The 22,489-nt window shown below is 40.3% G+C and overlaps 1 protein-coding gene across 5 annotated transcripts in view; it reads left to right on the top strand.

Moving 5' to 3' along the window:
• The window catches only part of CSNK1G3 (casein kinase 1 gamma 3), a 143,373-nt gene extending 126,603 nt beyond the window's left edge, over positions 1-16,770 (top strand). For 3 of the 5 annotated variants that reach the window (XM_075836127.1, XM_075836119.1, XM_075836145.1), the window contains 3 exons: positions 8,085-8,191; positions 10,196-10,219; positions 14,336-16,770. In XM_075836127.1, the coding sequence (XP_075692242.1) occupies positions 8,085-8,191; positions 10,196-10,219; positions 14,336-14,390 (186 nt within the window). In that variant the 3' untranslated portion in view covers positions 14,391-16,770. The remainder of the gene's footprint in view (positions 1-8,084; positions 8,192-10,195; positions 10,220-14,335) is intronic. The other 2 variants (XM_075836137.1, XM_075836153.1) reach the window with 1 other exon arrangement.
• The last annotated feature ends 5,719 nt before the right edge of the window (positions 16,771-22,489 follow it).

Genomic DNA, 22,489 nt, shown 5'->3' with positions numbered 1-22,489 from the left:
TTGTTTTTCTTCATCAATCGTTTTGGAATAATTTTATTTGCATCAATGCTATTCTTAAGACGTGTTGAGAACATAGTGTTGTGACACACTTGAGTATTTGGTTGCTATTTACCATTTGGCTCTGTTCACACAGAGTTGCACCACACATGTTTTTTGACGCCTTTTTTGGAGGCTTTTTTTTTTTTATAGCTATCTCTTTAACAGAAAGATGGAATAACTGCGAGCGTTTTTTTGCCAAAAAACGCAGCAAAAAAAGTTGCCTCCCATTGATTTCAATGGGGTTTTTGAGGCGGAAAACACCTCAAGATAGGGCATGTCGCTTTTTCCCGCGGTAAACGCTCGCGGTAAAAAAAATGGCTCCACATCCCATTTCAATGGGAGTCCATTTCGACTGTTTTGTGCTGCGGTTTCTGCGGCACAAACCGCGGCAAAAAAACTCTGTGTGAATCGGGCCTTAATGTTTAAAAAACGTTTTTGAATACGAAGATTAAATAATGATGATCCTTGGGCCTTATTCACATGAGCGTTAATTACGTCCATCTGACGGCCGTTAAAACAACGGACGTCACACGGATCTATGGAATTCAATGGGGTTGTCCACACAGCTGTTTCAATGGACCGTGTGAAGGGTCCATTAAAAAAAACAGAACTATGCAAGAATCTGAAACCCTTATCTACTGGAGTCCATTGACCCAAAGATAATTTAATTAAAGCTATGCACCTATTATGTGTGTTAACCCTAATTATTCTATGAAACCACGGAAAAAGGATCTCATACCTCCAGTTACTGTTACATTTTGTGTGCTTATCTTGGTTCAGAAGTTTTATATTTAATTGGTTATGCCATGTATAAGTCTGTGTATTGCTTTATATATGGTTTGCTCTATTAAGTTACTTAAATGTACATATTTGCCAAGCAATGGCGAAGAAAAAAATACGAAAATGTAACCGTTTAAAGGTTTTGTCTGATTTATGTTACAGATTTCTCATAGGGGGCAGCGTCCCTTGTTCTGAATTTCTATCAGTTTGTCTGAGCAGAAGGCAGTTACAAACCATGTCTCTGGCTCTGGAGGACCCAGCCTGTTCATGTATTACATGGACAAGACCATTGATTTAATTGTGCACCATGTAATTCTTTATGTCCCCTGCGGTGGCACTGCGGAGAATTCAACATAACATAATGCAGAGCGTCCTGGTCGCAGGACACACTGTGATAAACTGTATTTTTGGGGGCCCTTCTAACAAAAAGGTATTATCCAATGCAGGTAACCCCTTTAAAAAACATACTTCCCAGCAGGACACAACTTTTTAACACTTCACGATTGCATGAGAATTATTGTACGAAGTGTAATAATGGAAGCCTATTAAATAGACCCAAAAAAAGAACAAGTCTCAGACCAATCGATCAAGTTGGGACATGTTGCAAATACATGACGAAGCTGGAGAATAAATCCACTTGTATTACAAATAATGAAATGTGTGTATAGCTGCCGTTTAGGATGAAAAATGCAGGATTTTCTGGCCAAGCTTTAGGCCACGATCACATACGCAGTTTTGATGCAGCTTTTGGTGGTTTTAGCCAAACACAGGAGTAGACACGTAAAGAAAATATTGACGCAGCTCTTTTTTTTTTTTCGATCTTTCCTTCCTTCAGGATCCGTTTCTGGCTTTGGCTCTAAAAACTGAACCTAAAACTGCATCAAACTGTGCCATTGACAATGACCTTGTATAAAATGTTAAACGATTACTATTTCTGAGATCTAGATAATTCCATTATAACTCCAAATAGAAATGTTAAGGAAAAGACTTTAAAATTTAAGTTATGAAAAACCAACACCAGTATACCTTCTCCACGAATGCTTTTGTTTTCCATGAAGAGTACATTGCAATAATTTGGAAAGCTCTTGACGTATTTTGACTTGTATAGTATTTTTCCTCTCCTTTTGCATATTTACCTTACTAAATAAATAATCGCTTCTACAAAAGTGATATGCATTGTAATACTCTCGCTGTTGGTGGCAGTTTACATTTTGCAGATCACTTACAATCCAGTGTTTTTTAGAAAAAAATATAAAAAAAATCAGAAATGTAGCATAACACAATGATCGTGTCTTACTGTAAATGGTTGCTTTTCCTAACTTTACCTAGGTTAGCATGTATAACATATTGTAATAACTGGGTAGGGAGACAGACAGGTGAGCCCTAATCTACCCGCCACTCGGTTCCTGCCTACTTGCACGGCCCGTCCTAGGCGACGGCGTACAACTGCGCGACGGTCCCTACGCTCAATATGTGCACGACAGTCAAACAGACAAGGGTACACAGAAACTAAGGGAAATGGGGCAGTTGCCCACCCCAACAACGTGAGCAACAGGAGTAGTAAACGAGCCGAGTCAAACCAGGAGTGTACGAGGTACCAAACGCAGAGCAGGAGAGTAGTCCGTAAAGCCAGGGTCAAAATGAAGCAAGGTCAATAATAATAGCAGGAGCAGCAGAGCCAGGAAACAGGAAAGAATCACAGGCACAGCCTGAGTGGTAGCAGATCGTGTCACTCTCTCAGACTTAGGAGCAGGTGCAGACTGATTAACCACGGGCGTCGACACAGAAGCTGTGTCTGGCAGATCCTTTACACATATCGTACAATTATACAATTATGAAAAGCTTCTTATGCTCATTTTATTGTAACCTCATACTGGCTAAGATTGGTTACTGATTTTGGAAGCACTTTTTGACCAAACATAAATTGAGCCCTATGCAAGAATCTGAAACCCTTTTATCTACTGGAGTCCATCGACCCAAAGATAATTAGAGCTGTGCAACTTTTATGTGTGTTAACCCTAATTTATTCTATTAAACCATGAAAAAAGAATTTCATATCTCCAGTTATCTACTGGTGGAATTTGTTCTAAAAAAAAAAGAAAAAGAAATAGATTGAAGAATAACATTAAGGATTGCTCTAATGTTTAAAGGTGGTTAACCCCTTAAGGACGCAGCCTAGTTTGGGCCTTAAGGCTCAGAGCCCATTTTTCAAATCTGACATATTTCACTTTATGTGGTAATAACGTCGGAATGCTTAAACCTATCCAAGCGATTCCGAGATTGTTTTCTCGTGACACTTTGGGCTTCATGTTCGTGGTAAAATTTGGTCGATATATTCAGTCTTTATTTGAGAAAAATTGCAAAATTTAGAGAAAATTTAGAAAAAATAGCATTTTTCAGAATTTAAATGCATCTGCTTGAAAAACAGACGGTTATACCACCCACAATAGTCACTAGTTCACATTTCCCATATGTCTACTTTAGATTGGCATCGTTTTTTGAACATTATTTTATTTTTCTTGGACGTTACAAGGCTTAGAACATAAACAGCAATTTCTCATATTTTTAAGAAAATTTCAAAAGCCTTTTTTTTAAGGTACCTGTTCAGTCCTGAAGTGGCTTTGAGGGGCCTATGTATTAGAAACGCCCATAAAGCACCCCATTTTAAAAACTAGACCCCTCAAAGTATTCAAAACAGCATTTAGAAAGTTTTTTAACCCTTCAGGCATTTCACAGGAATTAAAGCAAAGTGGAGGTGAAATTTGCAAATTTCGTTTTTATTTCTGAATTTAAATTTTATTCTATTTTTTTTCTGTAACAAAGAAGGTTTTACCAGAGAAACACAACTAAATATGTATTGTCCAGATTCTTCAGTTTTTAGAAATGTCCCACATGTGGCTCTAGTGCGCTCGTGGACTAAAACACAAGCCCCAGAAGCAAAGAAGCACCTAGTGACTTTTTGGTGGTGCTTTTTTATTAGCATATATTTTAGGCAGCATGCCAGGTTTGGAGAGGTGTTGAGGTGCCAAAACAGTAGGAATCCCCCAAAACTGACCCCATTTTGGAAACTGCAACCCTCAAGGAATTAATTTATGGTTATTGTTACCATTTTGACCCCGTAGTTTTTTCACAGCGCGTATTTGAATTGGGCTGTGAAATTAAAAGAATGACAATTTTTCCAATAAGATGTCATTTTTGATCAGAATTTCTTATTTTCACAGGGAACAAAATGCCCCATTTTGTTGCCCAATTTGTCCTGAGTGCGGCAATACCCCATTTGTGGTGATAAACTGCCGTTTGGGCCCATGGGAGGCCTCAGAAGGAAAGGAGCGCTATGTGTTCTTTGGAGCCCAGATTTTGCTGGATTGGTTTTCGGGTGCCATGTTGCATTTGCAGAGCCCCAAAGGTATCAAAGCAATGGAAACCCACCAGAAGTCACCCCATTTTGGAAACTACACCCCTCAAAGAATTTATTTATGGGGGTTGTGACCATTTAGACCCCACAGTTTTTTCACAGAATTTATTTGAATTGGGCTGTGAATTAAAAAAAATATATATTTTTTCCAATAAGAGGTAGTTTTGGCTCAAAATTTCTTATTTTCACAAGGAATAAAATACCGCATTTTGTTGCCCAATTTGTCCTGAGTGTGGCAATACCCTATTTGTGGTGATAAACTGCCGTTTGGGCCCATGGGAGGGCTCAGAAGGAAAGGACCACCATGTGGCCTACTGGGAATTTTCTGGTGCTAAGTCGTGTGTGCAGAAGCCCCTGAGGTATCAGTACAGTTGAAACCCCCGAGAAGTGACCCCGTTTTAAAAACGACACCCCTTAAGGAATTCATCTAGAGGTGTAGTGAGCATTTTGACCCCACAGGTATTGTGTAAAAGATAATGTGCAGCAGTTGGTGCAGAGTGAAATTTGCAATTTTCTATACATATATGCCAATTCAGTGTCCGATATATTGTGCCCAGCATGCACCACCGGAGATATACACCTCATAAACTAATGTTGGCTCTCCCGGGTACGGCAATACCCTACATGTAACTGCTATCAGCTGCCTGGGCACGCAGCAGGGCTCAGAGGGGAAAGATGAGGAGGGGTAAGCTGTGCGAAGTGGATCAGAGCGAGTAAAACTGGGGTAAATTAAAAATAAAGGGATGGATGATAAATTTGAAAACACTCTTTCATACAGAGCTCTGTTTTTTCGGGACACGTGTCACATTGATATATTGTGTCCTTCCTTATCCCCCTCTTATAGCAGACTCTGCACCTCTTTTGACTTTTTCCCTTCTTGCCAGTTTGGGGAACTTCTCCTAAAAAGTGTTGCCCTGGTACGATGCCTGTGGCCCCGCTTCCAGAAGTACTGTAAGGCTTCAGGACTTGATCTGACAAGTCCACCCCTCCCATGTACCTATTGTAGTCCAGGATGCAGTCTAGTTTGGGGGTCCCTGTACTGGTACCTCGTACAGGTACATGGGTACTGGTGTGGCATCTCCCTGGTCTTGTACTTGACACACAATATGTTGCTGCTAGATTGTGCCCTGCTCTCACCCCTTCTGAGTGTTTGCCCAAGCAGAGTCGTAGGGAGGCCTCTCAGGTTTCTTCTAGCAGTGCCGCATGCCGCAGGACTTCTGGAAGCGAGGCAGTTGAAGAGTGGGACGCTGGTATAAAAATTATCCAGGTAGAGGTGGTAACCCTGGTCCAGCAGTGGGTGCACCAAATCCCACACAATTTTTGTATTAACTCCCAGTAAGGGGGGGCATTCTGGGGGCTGAGAACTGGTGTACTTCCCTTCATATATCCTAAATTTGTAGGTATAACCGGATGCACTCTCGCACAGCTTATACATCTTCACGCCATACCTTGCCCTCTTACCTGGCAGGTACTCGCGGAATTGAAGCCTCCCTTTCAAATGTACCAGGGATTCATCTATAGAAATACACTTCTCGGGGGTGAATGCTGGGAAAACCGGGCACTGAAATGGTCTAATAGGGGTCTCCGTTTATACAAACGGTCAAAACTGGGGTCATCTCGGGGTGGGCACGGCTCATTATGAGTATAATGTAAGAAGCGAAGTATTGCCTCATTTTTATTTTATTTTTTAGTTTCCAGCTCAGTTCTGAAGTTGCTTTGAGGGGCCCATATATTAGACACCCTTATCAAACACCCCATTTCAGAAACTAGACCCCTCAAAGTATTCACAACAGCATTTAAAAAGTTTATTAACCCTTTAGGCGTTTCACAGGAATTTAGAGCAAAGTAGAGGTGACATTTAATTTAATTTATTAGGCACCATGTCCGGTTTGAAGAGGTCTTGTGGTGCTAAAACAGTGGAAACCCCCCAAAAGTGACCCTTTTTTGGAAACTAGAGACCTTGAGGAATCCATTGTAGTTTTCTTGGGGTGCATGCGACTTTTTGATCAGTTTTTATTCTAATTTTAGGTGGCGTGGTGACTAAAAAAACAGCAATTTTACTATTGTTTTTTATTCCATTTTTTTTACAGCGTTCACCGTGCGCTATAAATGACATATTCCCTTTATTCTGCGGGGCGATACGATTACGGCGATACCAGATAATTTATAGTTTTTTTTTTATGTCTTATGGCGTTTGCACAATAAAATACATTTTGTAAAATATAATTTATTTTTTGTGTTACCTTATTCTAAGAGCCATAACTGTTTTATTTTTCCATCAGGAAAGTCGTGCGAGGACTTATTTTTTGCGTAACGAACTGTAGTTTCGATCAGAACCATTTTTAGGTACATGCGACTTTTTGATCTCTTTTTATTCCATTTTTTGGGAGGTGAAGTGACCAAACAATTGTGATTGTGGTACGGTTTATTATTATTTTCTCTTACGGCGTTCACCGAGCGGGATAAATAACGACATCGTTTTGTAGTTCAGGCCGTTACGGACGCGGCGATACCAATTATGTATAGTTTATTTGTTTATTTATATATTTTTATTAATAATAAAGAACTGATAAGGGAAAAAGGGGGACTTTTACTTTTATTACTTTTAAATCTTTTATTTTCTTATTTTTACACAACTTTTTTTTACTTTTTTACACTTTTTTTTTACTTTGTCCCACTAGGGGACTTGAGGGCAGGAGGCTCTGATCGCTATTCTAATACACTGCACTACATGCGTAGTGCAGTGTATTAGAGCTGTCAGCTGTTCGCTGACAGCAAGCATAGTGGGTCCTGATTTTGTCGGGACCCACTAGGCTTCCGTCGATGGCGTAGCCAGAGTCCATTGTTAGGATTCTGGTTGCCATAGTAGCCATCACGGCCCGTGTAGCAGGCCGGCGATGGCAGCTTAACCCCTAAGAAGCCGCGAACGCTATTGAACGCGGCTTCTAAGGGGTTAATCGGCGGGGACCACCGCGATCGGTCCCTGCACACTAAGCTGTGATAGCCTGCTGTCGGAAACAGCAGGTATCACAGCTCAAACACGCGCCGGGATTAAATGGCGCCGTGTTTACTCAGGTCAGTAATAGTACTGACCTGAGCGCGAACGTTCTACTTAGCAGGACGTACTATTACTGACCTGAGCGCGAAGGGGTTAAGGACAGCTGATTGTCTGGCTTCTCTAACCCCCAACGATCTGCGGTTGTCGAAAAGGGATTCAAATTTAGCACTACATGCCGGCCATTCAAATAAATGGTCGCCTATGTTAATGCATAGATGTGCCGCGTCTGCCAATGCGTCCCAAGTGGGGCCCTCCTTCCTCTAGGACACCCATATGCCCTTCTAGTGCATATGGACAGGGGTTGTGGCTTTGGGACAACCCCTTTAAAAGATTTGTGATTTTTATTTTTATTTTTTCTGCTATGTTCTATGTATTTGTAATATAACTGGGTCTTAACATAGCAACTTTGCAATTTATTAGGGCAAAGTAGAAAGCAGTTCCTTGTTCATCTTTATAACTGGAATAGTGAAAATCCATTTAAATTTGGTCAGGACTGGCACTAACAGTCACCTGGACACTGGCATTGCTTACAGAATAGCTCTAGGACTGAGCACATCTTTGTCTCCTTGTTCCACTGTTTTCTGTTGGTTTCCTAATTGTTTCCTTTTTTACATGTTGTGAGTTTGTAAAACTTGGTGAATCCCAATATTTTTGCCTTCTCAAAAACAGGAAGACCATGTATTTTTCGATGCACAAACCTTTCTTACATGATTAAATTTGGCGTACCCAGGGAGTATGCCCATTGTGCACGTTCAGAGCTACATGTTTATGTCAACTGTTGTCTTTTTACAGGTTGTAAGTTCAACAAATGGTGAGCTGAACACGGACGACCCAACCGCTGGACATTCTAATGCTCCCATCACGGCCCCCGCAGAAGTTGAAGTCCTAGATGAAACAAAGTATGTCCTACCCTGTGGTAGTCACTCACACATTTATGTTGGTTAGACAGTTTCCTTAGATATATGCTAGAGCACAATAGCAAGCAAAGTCTTACTAGTTATTCCTAGCGGCATCATTTAATATAAATTAAGGGAAGTTTTTGTTTTTTTTTCTTGCTTGACAGTATGAAAAGGTGAATATTGAATTCTATTACCGGTTATTAGATGAGGTCGTAAAGAAGCAGAATATGAGCAACATAAACATTTTCTTAGTAATTTTTTTATGGAAGTCGACTTCTTTATGAAAAGTTGAACCTGAGGCATGCAAGTACATTTAGTGAGGTTGGTTTGGGGCAGAGAGGTTTTCTTTTAAACCTATATGACCGCAGTCGGGCTTACCTCCTTTTCGGAAACACAATACTGTCTCGCTGTCGTTCAGGAGACTCCATTATGAAGCATGAAGGATGTGACCGCATATTTTTCCAATATATTCCCCACTTTTTGTTCTCTCCACACCTTCAAACCCAATATAGTCTCAAGACAACCATGTGTTCTCTAAGAGCTATTGACACCCCTGAATTGTTCCGCAGTGCTCACAGCCCACTGTGTACACGCTAGGGATACAGATCACCTGCACAGTGCAATAACCCTGCAACTATTCCTCACTGTTGTGCCCATTAAAAAGTGTAGGCCAAATAATAAGGCATATTCCCCTTCTAATATTGTTATGGCATCTTGCAAGAATATGCCAATAATTAAGATTGCTGGGGGTCCGACTTCTGGGACCCCCACCGTTTATAAGAATGAAGGGACCCGAGCCCTTATATGGGAGTGAATTCAACCCGGGGTGCTGCTGTGCTAGTAAAAAATCTGTAAAGGCACGCAGCAGAGCTCAACCAGCTTCAGTCTAATCTTCATACGGCAAACTAAAAACGGCTGTAAAATATGGAGCTATTTTCAAAGGAAAACCGCCTCTGATTTTCAGCCGTTTTTAAAGCATCAAGCGTCTTTTGATGCATGTTTTATGCAAGTTTTTAGAGCTGTTTTTCTATTGAGACCATGAAAACGGCCCAGGAAGTTACATGCACTTCTTTTTACAGGGCGTTTTTTTACGTGCTGTTTTTACAAACGGCCACGTAAAGACCGTCCCTGTTGGAACGAAACAAAGTTTTTCCCATTGAAATCAATGGTCAGATGTTTGAAGGCATTCAGCTTCCGTTTTTCGGGGGGTTACGGCCAGAAAAATGGCTATAAATAAGCCGTGTAAACATACCCTAAAGGTCATTGAGATTCTAGCTGTCTGACCCCCTACGATCAGTAAGTAATTACATATAATAGTGACATTCCATTACTTACCATAGTGGGAAAAACCCTTTTTAATGTCTTTCTCATTCTGTTCCAATCTCTGCAGTCAGGAAGACTAGCTGGGAATAAATTATCACAAATGTGTTGCATTCGAAATTCACTTCGAAATTATGGGAATCTTAACTGGTGACACAGATGTTACAAAGTTAAATGTAATCCGGAAATATAAAAAGTTTAACTTTTTTTAATTCCTGTACTGCTGCGTAATTGAGTGCAATCTTAATTTTCTCAAGCAAAAGCATCTTCCGGGATTATCTGTATTTTGTACGGCATATTAAAGTTTGAAGAGGATTGTCATTTGACAATTGATCTTCGTAGCCTTAGGTTGCACATTTGTAGGCAGAACCTCCTTGCGTGTGTATGGTAATAATTCCCTTGTATCTCATCTTGTGGCGTTTGATTAAACTACTTTGCTTTTCTTACTATTTACGATGATAATTTTCTTGGATTGACAATGTTCTCTTCAGTGTTAATTGACCAATCATTATTATAAAGAAACTAATATCGTAAGGTTTGGCCTAAATCAAACCGATTTAAGCGGAGTAAGTATATGTTATATATAACATATATTATAAAGCACACAATAATTGAATATGTTGGGGTGCTATGTGGCTTTGTCTGATTTTTCTCCTTTTTCCCTTGTGTTCTCCCCGTGCATAGCTGCCAGAAAGTGTTGAACATGTGGTGAGTTGTCCATATGCAGAGGCAGGCAGAACAGGCTCCATTTAAAAAAAAAAAAAATTCACATATTCATTGTGAAACATCCCTGGATGAATTCTGTTGTTGGCCTTAATATCTAAAATTTATCGCATTAATATCTTTCTATTCTACGTGTCAGGAGCTGTTTTGCCTGCCACAGTTTTTGTGTTTGTGTCAGTGGAGTAGTTTGTGCACAACTGTCACACGTAATGTCCTTCTATTACAACTTCATCTGTGTTCTTCTTTGATCTGCCAGCCAGGTTAATTTGTAGTTCAAAATGGCCGTCCTCATTTTATAGTGTAGATTTTTTTGGGTTTGCCTTTTCCTCACTACACTATCATTTTATTTCTAACTATAGAGAGTGCAGGTCAGCATTTATTTTACTAGCTAGTATCGAGTCCCTTTAGGAGCATCATATTCCAGATGCTAAAAATTTAATAAGATACGTCCTTGAAAACAATTGTTTCTAGACAAAAAATGGCTACCGCTATAATGTGTGGCCACAGAGTTGACAGTTGATTTTGAATCCTGCAGACTCTATAGACACTGGAGTCTTCAGGTACAGAATGTATTCACTTACTTAGAATCTCATTGCTTTGTAGTATCCAATCAGGTTTTCTTATTCCAAATTCAACTGCCTTTTCCTCCATTTTCTTAATTAAAATATGATAATTATTCTTATCTAGGGGCTGTCAGACATTCTGATATTGAGGAAAACACAATTAGCAAGCTTAACGTGGATATTATTGGAGGGGTATGGTGCCTGTAGCAGTCTCCCCAATGACCATTTGTCTTTTAGTTTATCCCAGATTGTTAGTGAGCCGTCCAGTTTGCAAAGTATCGACTTCTTATCTTGTTGTAGAACATGGCTGTAGAGCTGTTTTGCCTAGTGTTGGTGAATAAGTTACCTGCAGTCTAAGACTCTGCTTGCTTTGGTGCTATAACATCCATTTTGTACAGGATCCATGGCATTTAGGTATACATTGTCTCGCGCCCCCCCCCCTCCCCATTACCACCACTACCCTACCCTCCTTGGGTCAGCTAAGTTGTTTTGGTTCTTTTTTCTTTTTTTCTTGTTTGTTTTAAGGCCCTGTTTACACAAAGTGTTTTTGCAAGCAGAAAATAAAATCTGCCTCAGAATTCCGGTTTTCACTGTGTTTTTTGCCGGCAACAATCGAAGCTAATATAAGGACGGTGGACAAAAGACGCTCGGAAATGACAAAAGGACATGCCTTTTTTTTTTTTACCGCAAGCATCTAAAAGCCGCCCGGTAAATAAACCGCCTCTGCCTCCTATTCTAATCAATGGGTGGCAATTTAGGCTGTTTTCTTTGGGCTTATTCTGACACTGTTTCCACGTCAAAATCAGTGCCAAAAACCTCTGTTAACAGGGCCTTTAGGTGCGTTTTTTTTTTTTTTTGTTTGTTTGTTTTTTTTTTTACTGGATAGAATACAGCTGCTTTTTTTTTTTTATTTCTTTTAAAACCGTCCATCAAAAAGCAGAACAGCTGTAATTATTTTACAGTATGTTTCGGCTGTATTTCAAATGACTGGGGAACATTGTTATTTCATGCCAGTGAAATCATTCCCAAAAAAAATCTAGACCTTTACCCGATTTTTATCTTTTGCTTTATATCCAAAGTATATTGGCCCGTTCTTAAAGAGGACAATCCCTCTAACAGACCATTTTTCACTGTAATTGTGAGTGGTCGTCTCCAAAGAGGTTACATTGTAGTTGTGCGATTTACTCAATTTTGTAATCCTCACTAAAGATTTGTTTTACTCGTGATGTACAGAAGATGTATCCACAAAGCCCAAAACTTAGAACACTTCCTAGAAGTTGTGCTTGGAACCACTTGGTGGTGGGCGGATTTCCATTCAGTTTGTAACTGCCCAATATTTAATATGATCTATAATATATAATACTTATATACAATATAAACGGCATTTTTGCACTAGAATTAACTTGTGTAGCAGATCAAAACGACATTGGCTTTGCCTCCTGTTCTCGTTCCCACTTATTCTAACCAAAAGCAATGCTCTCAACTTTTTTATTATTTTTTTATGTGTGTAAGCAATATAGTTATCTGTGCTCTCCGGGCAACTTTTAGGGTATGTGCACACACACTAATTACGTCCGTAATTGACGGACGTATTTCGGCCGCAAGTCCCGGACCGAACACAGTGCAAGGAGCCGGGCTCCTAGCATCATACTTATGTACGATGCTAGGAGTCCCTGCCTCGCTGCAGGACAACTGTCCCGTACTGAAAACATTATTACAGTACGGGACAGTTGTCCTGCAGCGAGGCAAGGACTCCTAGCATCGTACATAAGTATGATGCTAGGAGCCCGGCTCCCTGCACTGAGTTCGGTCCGGTACTTGCGGCCGAAATACGTCCGTCAATTACGGACGTAATTAGTGTGTGTGCACATACCCTTAATTCCGCAACCATATTTAGTTCAAGCCATTTTAATGCCGCCACTATTACTATAAGTCACCTCTAAAATACATGTAATGAACAGAATAAGACTGTGGCGCCCTTATTTAAAAAAATAAACTTTTGATCATGGCGAGCACCGCATTGCCATGGAATTTCTAGACGTGGATTGCATGCTGTATATGTAAATTCTTGATTTATTAGTCCATTTTCTTCCTCAAGTTGAGAGACCTGCTATCGACGGTCACTTCACCATAGCATTCAGCAATCACAACCACTGTCATCCTCACATTTATGTCTTATTGTGTTACGTAAAATAATTTGTAGGCTAAAGCCTTTGCTGATTTCAGAAAGCAACAAAAATCACAGGGTGTATAATAAACGGTTAGAGATGACTATAGAACTGACATAGAAATATCCATAATGCATGTAATAACAGGATCCATCAAGATGTCAATGATCCAAACATTGTTAATGTATAAAAGGCAGAGACTGGTAAGGTTCTGTTCACACTAGCATCACGGCTTCTGTTTAGAAGAGATACATGACTGCTATGGTCAAACGAATATCAATGAACCCTGAAGAGCCCCATTGACTTCTAGTGGGGTTCATCAGGTTTCCATTGGGGTTACAGTATTTTTGACTGCAAAAATAACATTGCAGACTGTGCTATATTTACCAATACAAAAATTCCTGGAAGCGCCAACAGACTGGCTAAAAAAACAGTAAGAACAAAGTCTTGTACTACAGTCCTGTTGATATCTTATATTGACCAGAGGACAAATGTTTCCAAACAAAATGTAGTGCTGTGACTCCGCAGAGGGCTACATTTAACGGTTTTTGTTTGTTTTTTTTGTAGCTTTTTAGGCTTTTTTTATTTTTATTATTACTATTATTATTATTATTACTATTAATAATAAAGGGGCGGTTGGTGCAAGCAAGGTTTTTTTTTTGTTTTTTTTTAATTTAGTGGAGAGCTGCATGTAACAAGACGTTTTACAGTCTCCCAAAGCTGCTCCTTCTACTAACAGCAATGTCACATTGTTACTAGGTTGTGAAAGGTTTATTTCTAAGGCTCTCTTCACATTTCTGGTTTCCATCCATATATTGTGACTGAGTCTCAACAGATATTTTTTTTTTCTTTCTTTACACACTGAAGTCGAAGGAAATAAATATTGTCCTAAATTTCCATCCTTTTTGTAAATTTTTTTTAAAAATCTGTTGTCCCATTGACTTCAATGTAATTTGATGTGCCCAGGCAAATCAGATGGCAGATGAGGGCCATGCAACAAACTGATATAAAAACTGACAACTGAAAATGATCACAATGGGAAAAATAACAATTGAACGGATAATTGTGAACGGTCCAGTTGCTCCCTACTGTAGAAGAGCACAGGACATCACGGGGGCCAGTCCTGCTGTACCAACAGCATGTGTACTAAGGACAAAGGGCTGAATTAGAAACGTAGAAAGGGCAAGATGTCTTTTGGGTTTTTTTTTTTGTCCACAAGTTGTGTTCGGAGTACATTGGTTTGCATTCACCATAGTGTCATTCACTGGATTTTCTGTTTGTAGTGCATGCAATGTCCACTTGATGTAAATCCAGCATTGTAACCGTGACTTGGCACGTCCGCTTATTAATCGCCCTTTAATGTTTTGTAGGTGCTGTTGCTTTTTCAAGAGGAGGAAAAGGAAAACTATTCAACGTCACAAATGACTCTGGAGAAGGGCAGACCATGGGGAATTACTCACTTGTTCATCTGCTGTCCTGTGATTACAAAAATCATCTCCACAACGACCACATGTTGTTTTTTTCTTATGTCTTTCCCCTTTACAAAATATCATGTTCCCATGCTTCTGTTTGATTTGTCTTACATTTTTTTATGTCCAACCTTTTAGAAGCTTTAAAGTTTTGTCATGTTAGCATTATTTCAATGGACCAATGAAGTGGTACAGACATGAATACCTGTCTTCAGCCAAATGTAGTTACACCACCCTTGGGAACTGCGAGCTGGTAATAGTTCGAGAACTCGGCAAGAGGCCATTTTACATGCAAATAGTGGATAAGGATTGTTTGCTAAAGCTTTAATATAACACACTAAAAGTCTTACCCTTGGAGATTTGCAGTTTGATATTGACAAAGATTTACAGTATTACTAAAATGGTACTGCATTTATCAATCATCAACATTACCTTTCTCTCCGCCATGTGAATGGTACAGCCACTGGCCAGAGGTACAGAGGACGAACCTCTCTGGGAGTCATCGGGGATTAGTACGACGTTCAAAGCAGTCAGCTACGGACTCCGAAGGAAAATAGGAATTGTTTTAATGTTGTACCTCTTGCAGTGATAGAGAGAAGTAGAAGCAGCAGGGACAGCAGTCCTTTAATGTATATTAAAAAAAAGAACTTGTGCTTCTTGGTAATGTCTAGAAAAATGATACGTTCGTTGTCAAGAAACTATTAAACTGATGTAAGAAACTAAACACTACATGGAGGAGAGGGGGGTTAAGCATTAGTGAATTATGCATAGTCTAGCTGGAGAGCACTTTGTTACTGCTTGATGCAGAAGAGCTTATTACTCCGTTAGTAGAAATCTCTGGATACGTGGTCAAGTGGTTGGAGTGTAAACCATTCTACTCTGGCAAGGAGCAGCTACCTTGATGGATGCTTCACTGCCCTCCATATGCCTACAGATAGTTGGTGCTTTCAGAATTGTTCTCACCTTGACCCAACATTACAGTTGTTGTAGAGCATGTGGAAAGCATAACTGGACACTTCATTCTCCATCGTCGTCTTCTGCTATGGAAGAAGGGTCTACGTAATGGGGAAAGGGCTGTTTTTTTGTTTTTTTTCCTAATGGGTGTCATAATTTAATCTCAAAATTGTTACGAAGTCCAGCAGTAATGTTCTGGTACAGAACTTTGTAGCTTCCGAGTGCTGAAGCCATGAAGATTATTTTTGTTACGCTGATAAAGTGGCCGACTTTTTCATGAGATTTTTGAAGGGAAGTGGCTAGAACAAATATTTTGACCAAACGCTGGTTAATTTAAATAAAAAGACAAAAAAAAGTCACCTAGATCGAACCTGTATTCTTTTTTTTTTTTTTTTTTTTTCTTTTTTTCTTGTCTTTCCGTGCACGCCCTATGGCTAATTTATTTATTTTTAAAGTCTGGTTTGTGGTAACATTAAACAATGTGTATTGCAGATAAATAAATGCACATCTTTGAGTTCATTATTGCATTTACAGGGATTTTAATTGTAATTTGTAATTTATTTTGGTTAACAACCAAGAGTGCAGTGTTTAATTTTTGATGGTTTATGCGCTCACATAAAACGCTGAAAATTACTGATCTGATGGTTGTTTATTTTCACACTCGCTGTAAAAAATTTTTTACATTGGTCAAATACATGAATTCAACCCTCTGTCAACTACCATATTCATACTGCAATTCTCAGTCTGCCTTGTTTGTGTTATTGTCTTAATCTCAAGAATGAATTATATATATATATATAAATACATATATATTTTTTTTCGTTATGAAAGATGAGTTGTGGCCATTCTAATGTGAAATCACTTCTGTCTCTACAGTATTTGACCAAATTTTGTTGCACCATATTGTAAATACATGCAGCAACTTGTGTTTCTTATACATCTGTTTATTTTGTTTCTTGGTAGATCTTCCTTTTGTGTGGAGAGAAGAAGCTATTTGGCCTGTAGAGTGTTTATATGATCTGAGCTCATCACACATAACAAGGAAATGTGTATATTAATCCAATTGTGGACTTCAAATATTTAAAATACAAAACCCTTTATTTGCTGCAATGACCAGTATGTAGACATTTTGCTTTTTAGCAATATTTAAGTGCTCCATTTACTGCCGTAAAAAGGGGAATTTCTCTTTGGCAGCACAAATCTGGTCAATAATAGGTAATGCAGGTATGTTCAGGTTAAGCCAACAATGTTTTGCATTTATATGCTTTTTCCCTGTCTATACTAATGAAGTCAACATTGCCTGAATGTTAAAATAATCAAATACACCCCTGTTTAAAAAGTATGTAACTGAAGAAATAAAAAATAAAGGTAGTTTTTTTTAACTTGCCGTTCTTTTTTATGTTCTTATAAGACTATACACTTAATAATTGGCTGTCCTCATCATTACTGATGCACAATCGCCATCTCCTTATTGAAAATATATAAATTTTTTCGCAGTTGAGATTGTGGTGATTTTTTTTTGTACTCTTAAGATTGTAATCTTACTTTTGACTCTTATGATTGCCTGTTCTGATTCTTTTAATGGAAACTTTTGGGTGGCATTCCGATTTCCCTGCACCTACATGGGACTGTTTATAAAACCCAGATAAAGTGGGGTAAAAAAAATACACCCATAGGAGCACCATAATTGTATAATTTATGGCCATGATTGTTCCCTTTTCCACCCTTGGCCAACAGTTTTTGGATCTGTGGGTGTAACTTAAAATGGCATATGAGTGCCATTAATGAAGTCATTGAGACATTTCTTGCTTCACAATATTGTAGATCAACTAATTGAAAGGGAGTGAGCTGCAGTACCAGACACAGCCCATGGCAAGAGTTGCAAATTTCAGTGCCCATTGTACAATAATAAATCTAAAAGCACTGAACCAGTATCCGTCTTACCAAAAATTAAGGATAGAGTCTATACTGTCGGACATTCGTTTACCTGTTCATAGACTGTGTGATGGCTTCATGTCCCGATTCGTTCCTCCACAGTGATTTCTGCAAGTGGCAGTGGGAAACAATCACTCAGTAGCACATCTTAATTATAAGGCTCTTCCCTTTGGGGTAGCACTGACTCCAAGAGTGTACCAAATTGATGGAGGTGGTGATTGCTTATTATAAGGAAAAATAACATAATTATTCTACTGTACCTAGACGACTTCCTTCTTGTAAGTCACTCGAAGGAAACACATGAATCAGAAAAACATAGTGTTAGAAATTCGGCCCAGCCTGCGGTGGGCAGTGAAATGGGAAAAGTTGGCCTTAGTAGTGAATTTCCAACATATTTTTCTGGGGGTGCTGTTACCAAACAAACTTCCAAAGAGACCGCTTTAGGTCTAGCAGATAGACTCCCTGATCAGGACAAACGGTCTCCGTGAGAAGAGCCATGTCGACATTCGGTCTAATGAATACATGCATTCCCGCTGTAAGATGGTCGCAATTCCATTCCAGAGTTCTTCAGGAGGAGATTTTATTCGTCTATGATGAGGGGGGGGAAACCCCTTCCCTAGATTTTCCCATTTCACACTCTCATGTAAAGTTCTCTCTAGGGGGGTGGGGGGTGTGGTTACAAATAATATTTTAAGGGGGTTTAATGGATAATGGCAAATCCATTTATAGTGACCACGGACGCTAGTCCTTCAGGGTAGGGCGCCCACTTTCCTGTAGGACTCAGAATATTCAAGCAAAACTGTTGGAATGGTCTTTAAATCAGGAAATATTCGAGCATATCTCTCTTCTATGGGGTATCTGTCTTTGGTTCTACACTCAACATTGAAATTGCAACACCAATAAGGAAAAGATTTGGAATTCTGCAAATCACAAGATCAATAGACCTGTTAATAATATGCAAATGATTAAAAAAAAAAAGAAATATTCCAAAGTTTATTAATTCAGTATAGAGTATGAGTGCCACGCAAAGAAATACATGGACTTACACGCCTTGTTGTTCTATCAATGAGGTTATTAATGGTTGTCTGTGAAATGTTATGCTATGCTGAATGCGCTTGGGCACTCAAATCCTCAAGATTGGCTGCTGGCAGCTTCCTTTTGTAATTGCCGACCTAAAGACATCCCAGATGTGCTCTATTGGAAACGCTGCAGGTCATGGTAGCATGTTTAGGCCACGCAGGCTGCTCACAGTAGCACGAGCTAACGGCCTGGCTTTGTCGTGTTGAAAAACTGCTACTGTGACACTTTGTAGAAATTGTCGTACCACTGCTTCCACGAGCAAATTAATGTAACGCCGAGCTGTTCGTGTACCTGAAATGAAGACTAGAGGGGTCCGGCTACCATACATTATGCCACCCCACACCATAATCTCAGGAGTAAGACTGGTGTGAAGCTCCCTTGTGAAGGCCTCATCATGGCGTTGCCCACGTGGTCTCTAGACCAATCTCCGGCTATTATTGCATTCGAGGCAAAAGCGGGACACATCCCTGAAGAGGATTGACACCATTCCAGCCTACATTGCCATTTTGCTGTGCACCATGATAGCCTTTGAGATCTGTGGCGTGTGGTGAATGGAACACCTGTAGCTGGATGTCTGGCTCGTAGCCTAATGTTGTGCAAACGCCTTCTGATTGTTACACGGGTTGCCGTCCTAGGCTTGGGATGTGATGTCCAATTTTACTTGCATTACACAATGGATCATTACTTGCCATTCTTCCAATCGGCGATCTGTTCGTGCAGAGGTTCACCTCCGAGCACCTCTTGCTGTCATTACTGTTTGTTGCTGTTCTCCCAACCTCCGGAACACGCAACGTTGAACAGTGCTGACATCTCGGCCTAGGCGCGTAGTTATCTGCCAGGGGGATTAACCAAGTTCTCTCAGTTGAAGGATTCTGTCCCTCTGTTTGCGATAAGTGGCGATAACTGGCACGTCCACGAACAGGATGCATCACACAATCATCCCACACCACTTAATACGATTTTTGAGGTTTTATGTGGCTAAAATTACTTTGCGTTCAATCTGGCTTTTATGCCCCTCCCACATGCAACTGGTTGACGCTAAATGCATGAAAATTTGATAAATTGCAAATCTTAGTGACACCTACTTCCTCAATTTGCATAACCTTACGGCTTGCCCTTCTTGGCGTTGCAATTTTAATGTTAAGTGTATTTGCCACCAGGGTAAACCGGAAATACCAGTGGTGTTTTCTTTAAAACCAAAGAATTTTCCAAGGGAAATAGATGCTCTTTCCCAGTCCTGGAAGGGTCTCCTATGTTATCCATTTCCTCATCTGTGTCTCCTACCCAGGGTAATAAAAAAAGAGAGCCAGGGTTATACTAATAGCACCATTTTGGCCCAGGGGTTTGGAAGCTATCCCGAACAGACCCTTGGGTGCTCCCCGATAGAATTTGTTCTCTGAGTACTCTTTCATCTGGGGGTGGGAAGACTTCATCTTACTGCCTCAAACTTGAAAGGGAAATTTTGAGTAGTAAGGTGCTTTTTCCTCAGGTAATATCTACCCTGCTAGCAAGCAGATAAAAGCGGACTTCAGATATTTTTCTGAGTGTGGAAAATTTTTTTTGTTGCAGAATCAATTGACATTCCAAAAAGTCTAGACATTTCAATGATTTTAAACTTTCTACAGAAGGTGTTTGATACAAACTTAAACCCTAGTACTATCAAAGTGCAATGTTCTTCTCTTCGTGCTTTGTTTGAAGTCCGGTTGTGTGAACATGCTTGGATTAAAAGATTTATCAAAGCGGCAGAGAGATGTAGACCCCTGGAACTCCCCCCTGGAACTTAAACGTAGTATTATCCAGTCTTGTGAAACCACCTTTTAAACTTCTAAAAAGTATCCCTCTAAAAAATCTTGCCCTTGCTTTTTTAATTGCCATAACATTCGCTTAAAGTAGGGGTAGGCAACCTCTTTTGCATGGCTTGCCAAAGAAAAAAAAAATGAGCCATGCAAACATGAATGTCATATAAGACCAACTTTTACCACATATAAATCAATTAATCAGTGAATTAAACTTGCACTTCAGTGTGACCCTTGTCCCTGACTTTCTTTGCAAAGATCATCCATCTTTGGTGTATACGAGGCTACTGAACACCCATCTGGGGGGGGGGGGTGCACATAGAGACCGGCTACTGAACACCAGCTAGGCGGAACAGCCAGCAGGAGAGACCGTGGCTACTGAATACCAGCTTGAGGGCGCTGCACACAGGAGAGAGAGCGACTACTGTGCACCATCTTGGTGGGGGGCACATAGGCAAGGCTGCTGCTACTGAACACCAGCTTGGGCGCACATAGAGCTGTAAACTTTTGCTATCTTTTACAGAGCAGTTAGTGAACTCCATCGGTGCGGCGCTGATCAGCAGGAGAGAGCAGCGCGTAATTATGCACTTGGTGACGCTGAACACCAGGACAGAGCAGTGCTGCATTGTCACTATCTCTTTTTATCAGCGGCACCAAGCGCATAATGAAGTGCTGCTATCTCTCGCTGAGTTCAGAGCCACCAAGCACTGGTCACTGGGAGAAGGATGTGTGCCAGCAAACCATGCCCTAAGTGCCGGCTGTGGCACCGGTGACCGTTTGCTGACTCCTGGCTTAAAGAGTCAGAGAGATCTCTGCTATTTGTGCCTCACATCCGTACACCAACATTGGAAAACAGAGTTAGACCAGTTCCAACCTTTCCCCTAAGTGGATTCCGATTTCCATTGCACCTAGAAAATTAACTCTGCTCCTTATGCCAATACCCCAGAATTGATAGAGAGATCTCGCAGTCTTGATGTTAGAGGGCCCCTGCCTACATATATTGAGGTCACCAAAGGGTAGAGAAATTCTTCTCAGCTGTTTATATGGTTTCAGGGCCCTAGAAAAGGGGGAACAAGGTTACTAGCTTGATTGTTGCTTGGTGGATACTAAGCTTGGCTTATTCCTCAGCAAGGTTAGACACCCCCCCCCCCTTTCTGGGCTTGGTACACATTCTACAAGAGCAATTTCCACTTCCTGGGCATAGAGAGCTACCTCCTCAATAGGTCAGACTTGTGTCTGCTACCTGGAGTTCGCCGAATACGTTCTTTAAACATTGCAAACTTGACCTACAGTCTAATAACCGAGTTAGCCATTGGAAGAAAAGTGCTTCAGGCAGCTTTAGCACCTTAGATTTATCTAGTTTTATTCTTTCACTGGTGTGGTCATGGGCAATATGGGAAATCCTAAGATTATACTTATCGGTAATTGGTTTTCCATGAGTTTATGACCACACTACCTTTTATTCCCAACCTTTTTAGTTAGTTAGAAGATTATACACCTGTTCACAATGGCTGATACGTTTACATTTTTGTATATGATTTTTTTTTTATCAAGATACAATAAATAACATGGAAAGAATAGAGTAGGGAGGAAACCTCCAGCTCACCGGTTCTGCGTCTCCAGACACCTCGCTCGGATCCCCGCGCCGGCCCACGGTAAGTAATGCAAGAAAGGAGAAGAGATGATTCAGCGCTGTATAGAGTTTTAAAAGGGAAGTTCTGTTCCCACTTTTATTAGCAAAAAATTATTAAAAATAGAACAGACACAGTCTCAAGGCGAAGAGGAGTGCGGGTTGGTCCCCGAGCCTACGCGTTTCGAACGTGTGCAGTGTTCTTATTCATGGCAGAGAGTGTGCACATTCTCTGCCATGAATAAGAACACTGCACGTGTTCGAAACGCGTAGGCTCGGGTACCAACCCGCACTACTCGTCGCCTTGACACTGCGTCTCTGTTCTATTTTTAATCATTTTTTGCTAATAAAAGTGGGAACAGAACTTCCCTTTTAAAACTATACAGTGCTGGGTCATCTCTTCTCCTTTCTTACAATAAATAACACCTATTGGTGTCCAGGATTCTTGGCACAGACTGAGGAGATTGGGGTATTACCCCTTTTAGAGGTGAAGGCACTGGTTCTTGTCCGGAAGGAGGCAGTGTCTCACTGGCGCTGGCATGAGATTACTGCTGCTTGTTATTGGGAATAGGCAACAATCCTGCTGTTACCTGATCAGTTTAACTGAATAATGCAGTGAAACAAGTTTTCCAACTTCAGATTAATGAACGTTTCTTGTGC

The sequence above is a fragment of the Rhinoderma darwinii genome, chromosome 1, assembly GCF_050947455.1.
Source record: "Rhinoderma darwinii isolate aRhiDar2 chromosome 1, aRhiDar2.hap1, whole genome shotgun sequence".
NCBI lineage: Eukaryota > Metazoa > Chordata > Amphibia > Anura > Rhinodermatidae > Rhinoderma > Rhinoderma darwinii.
Note: the sequence above shows the minus strand (reverse complement) of the source record. Positions and strands in the feature narration are given on the sequence as shown.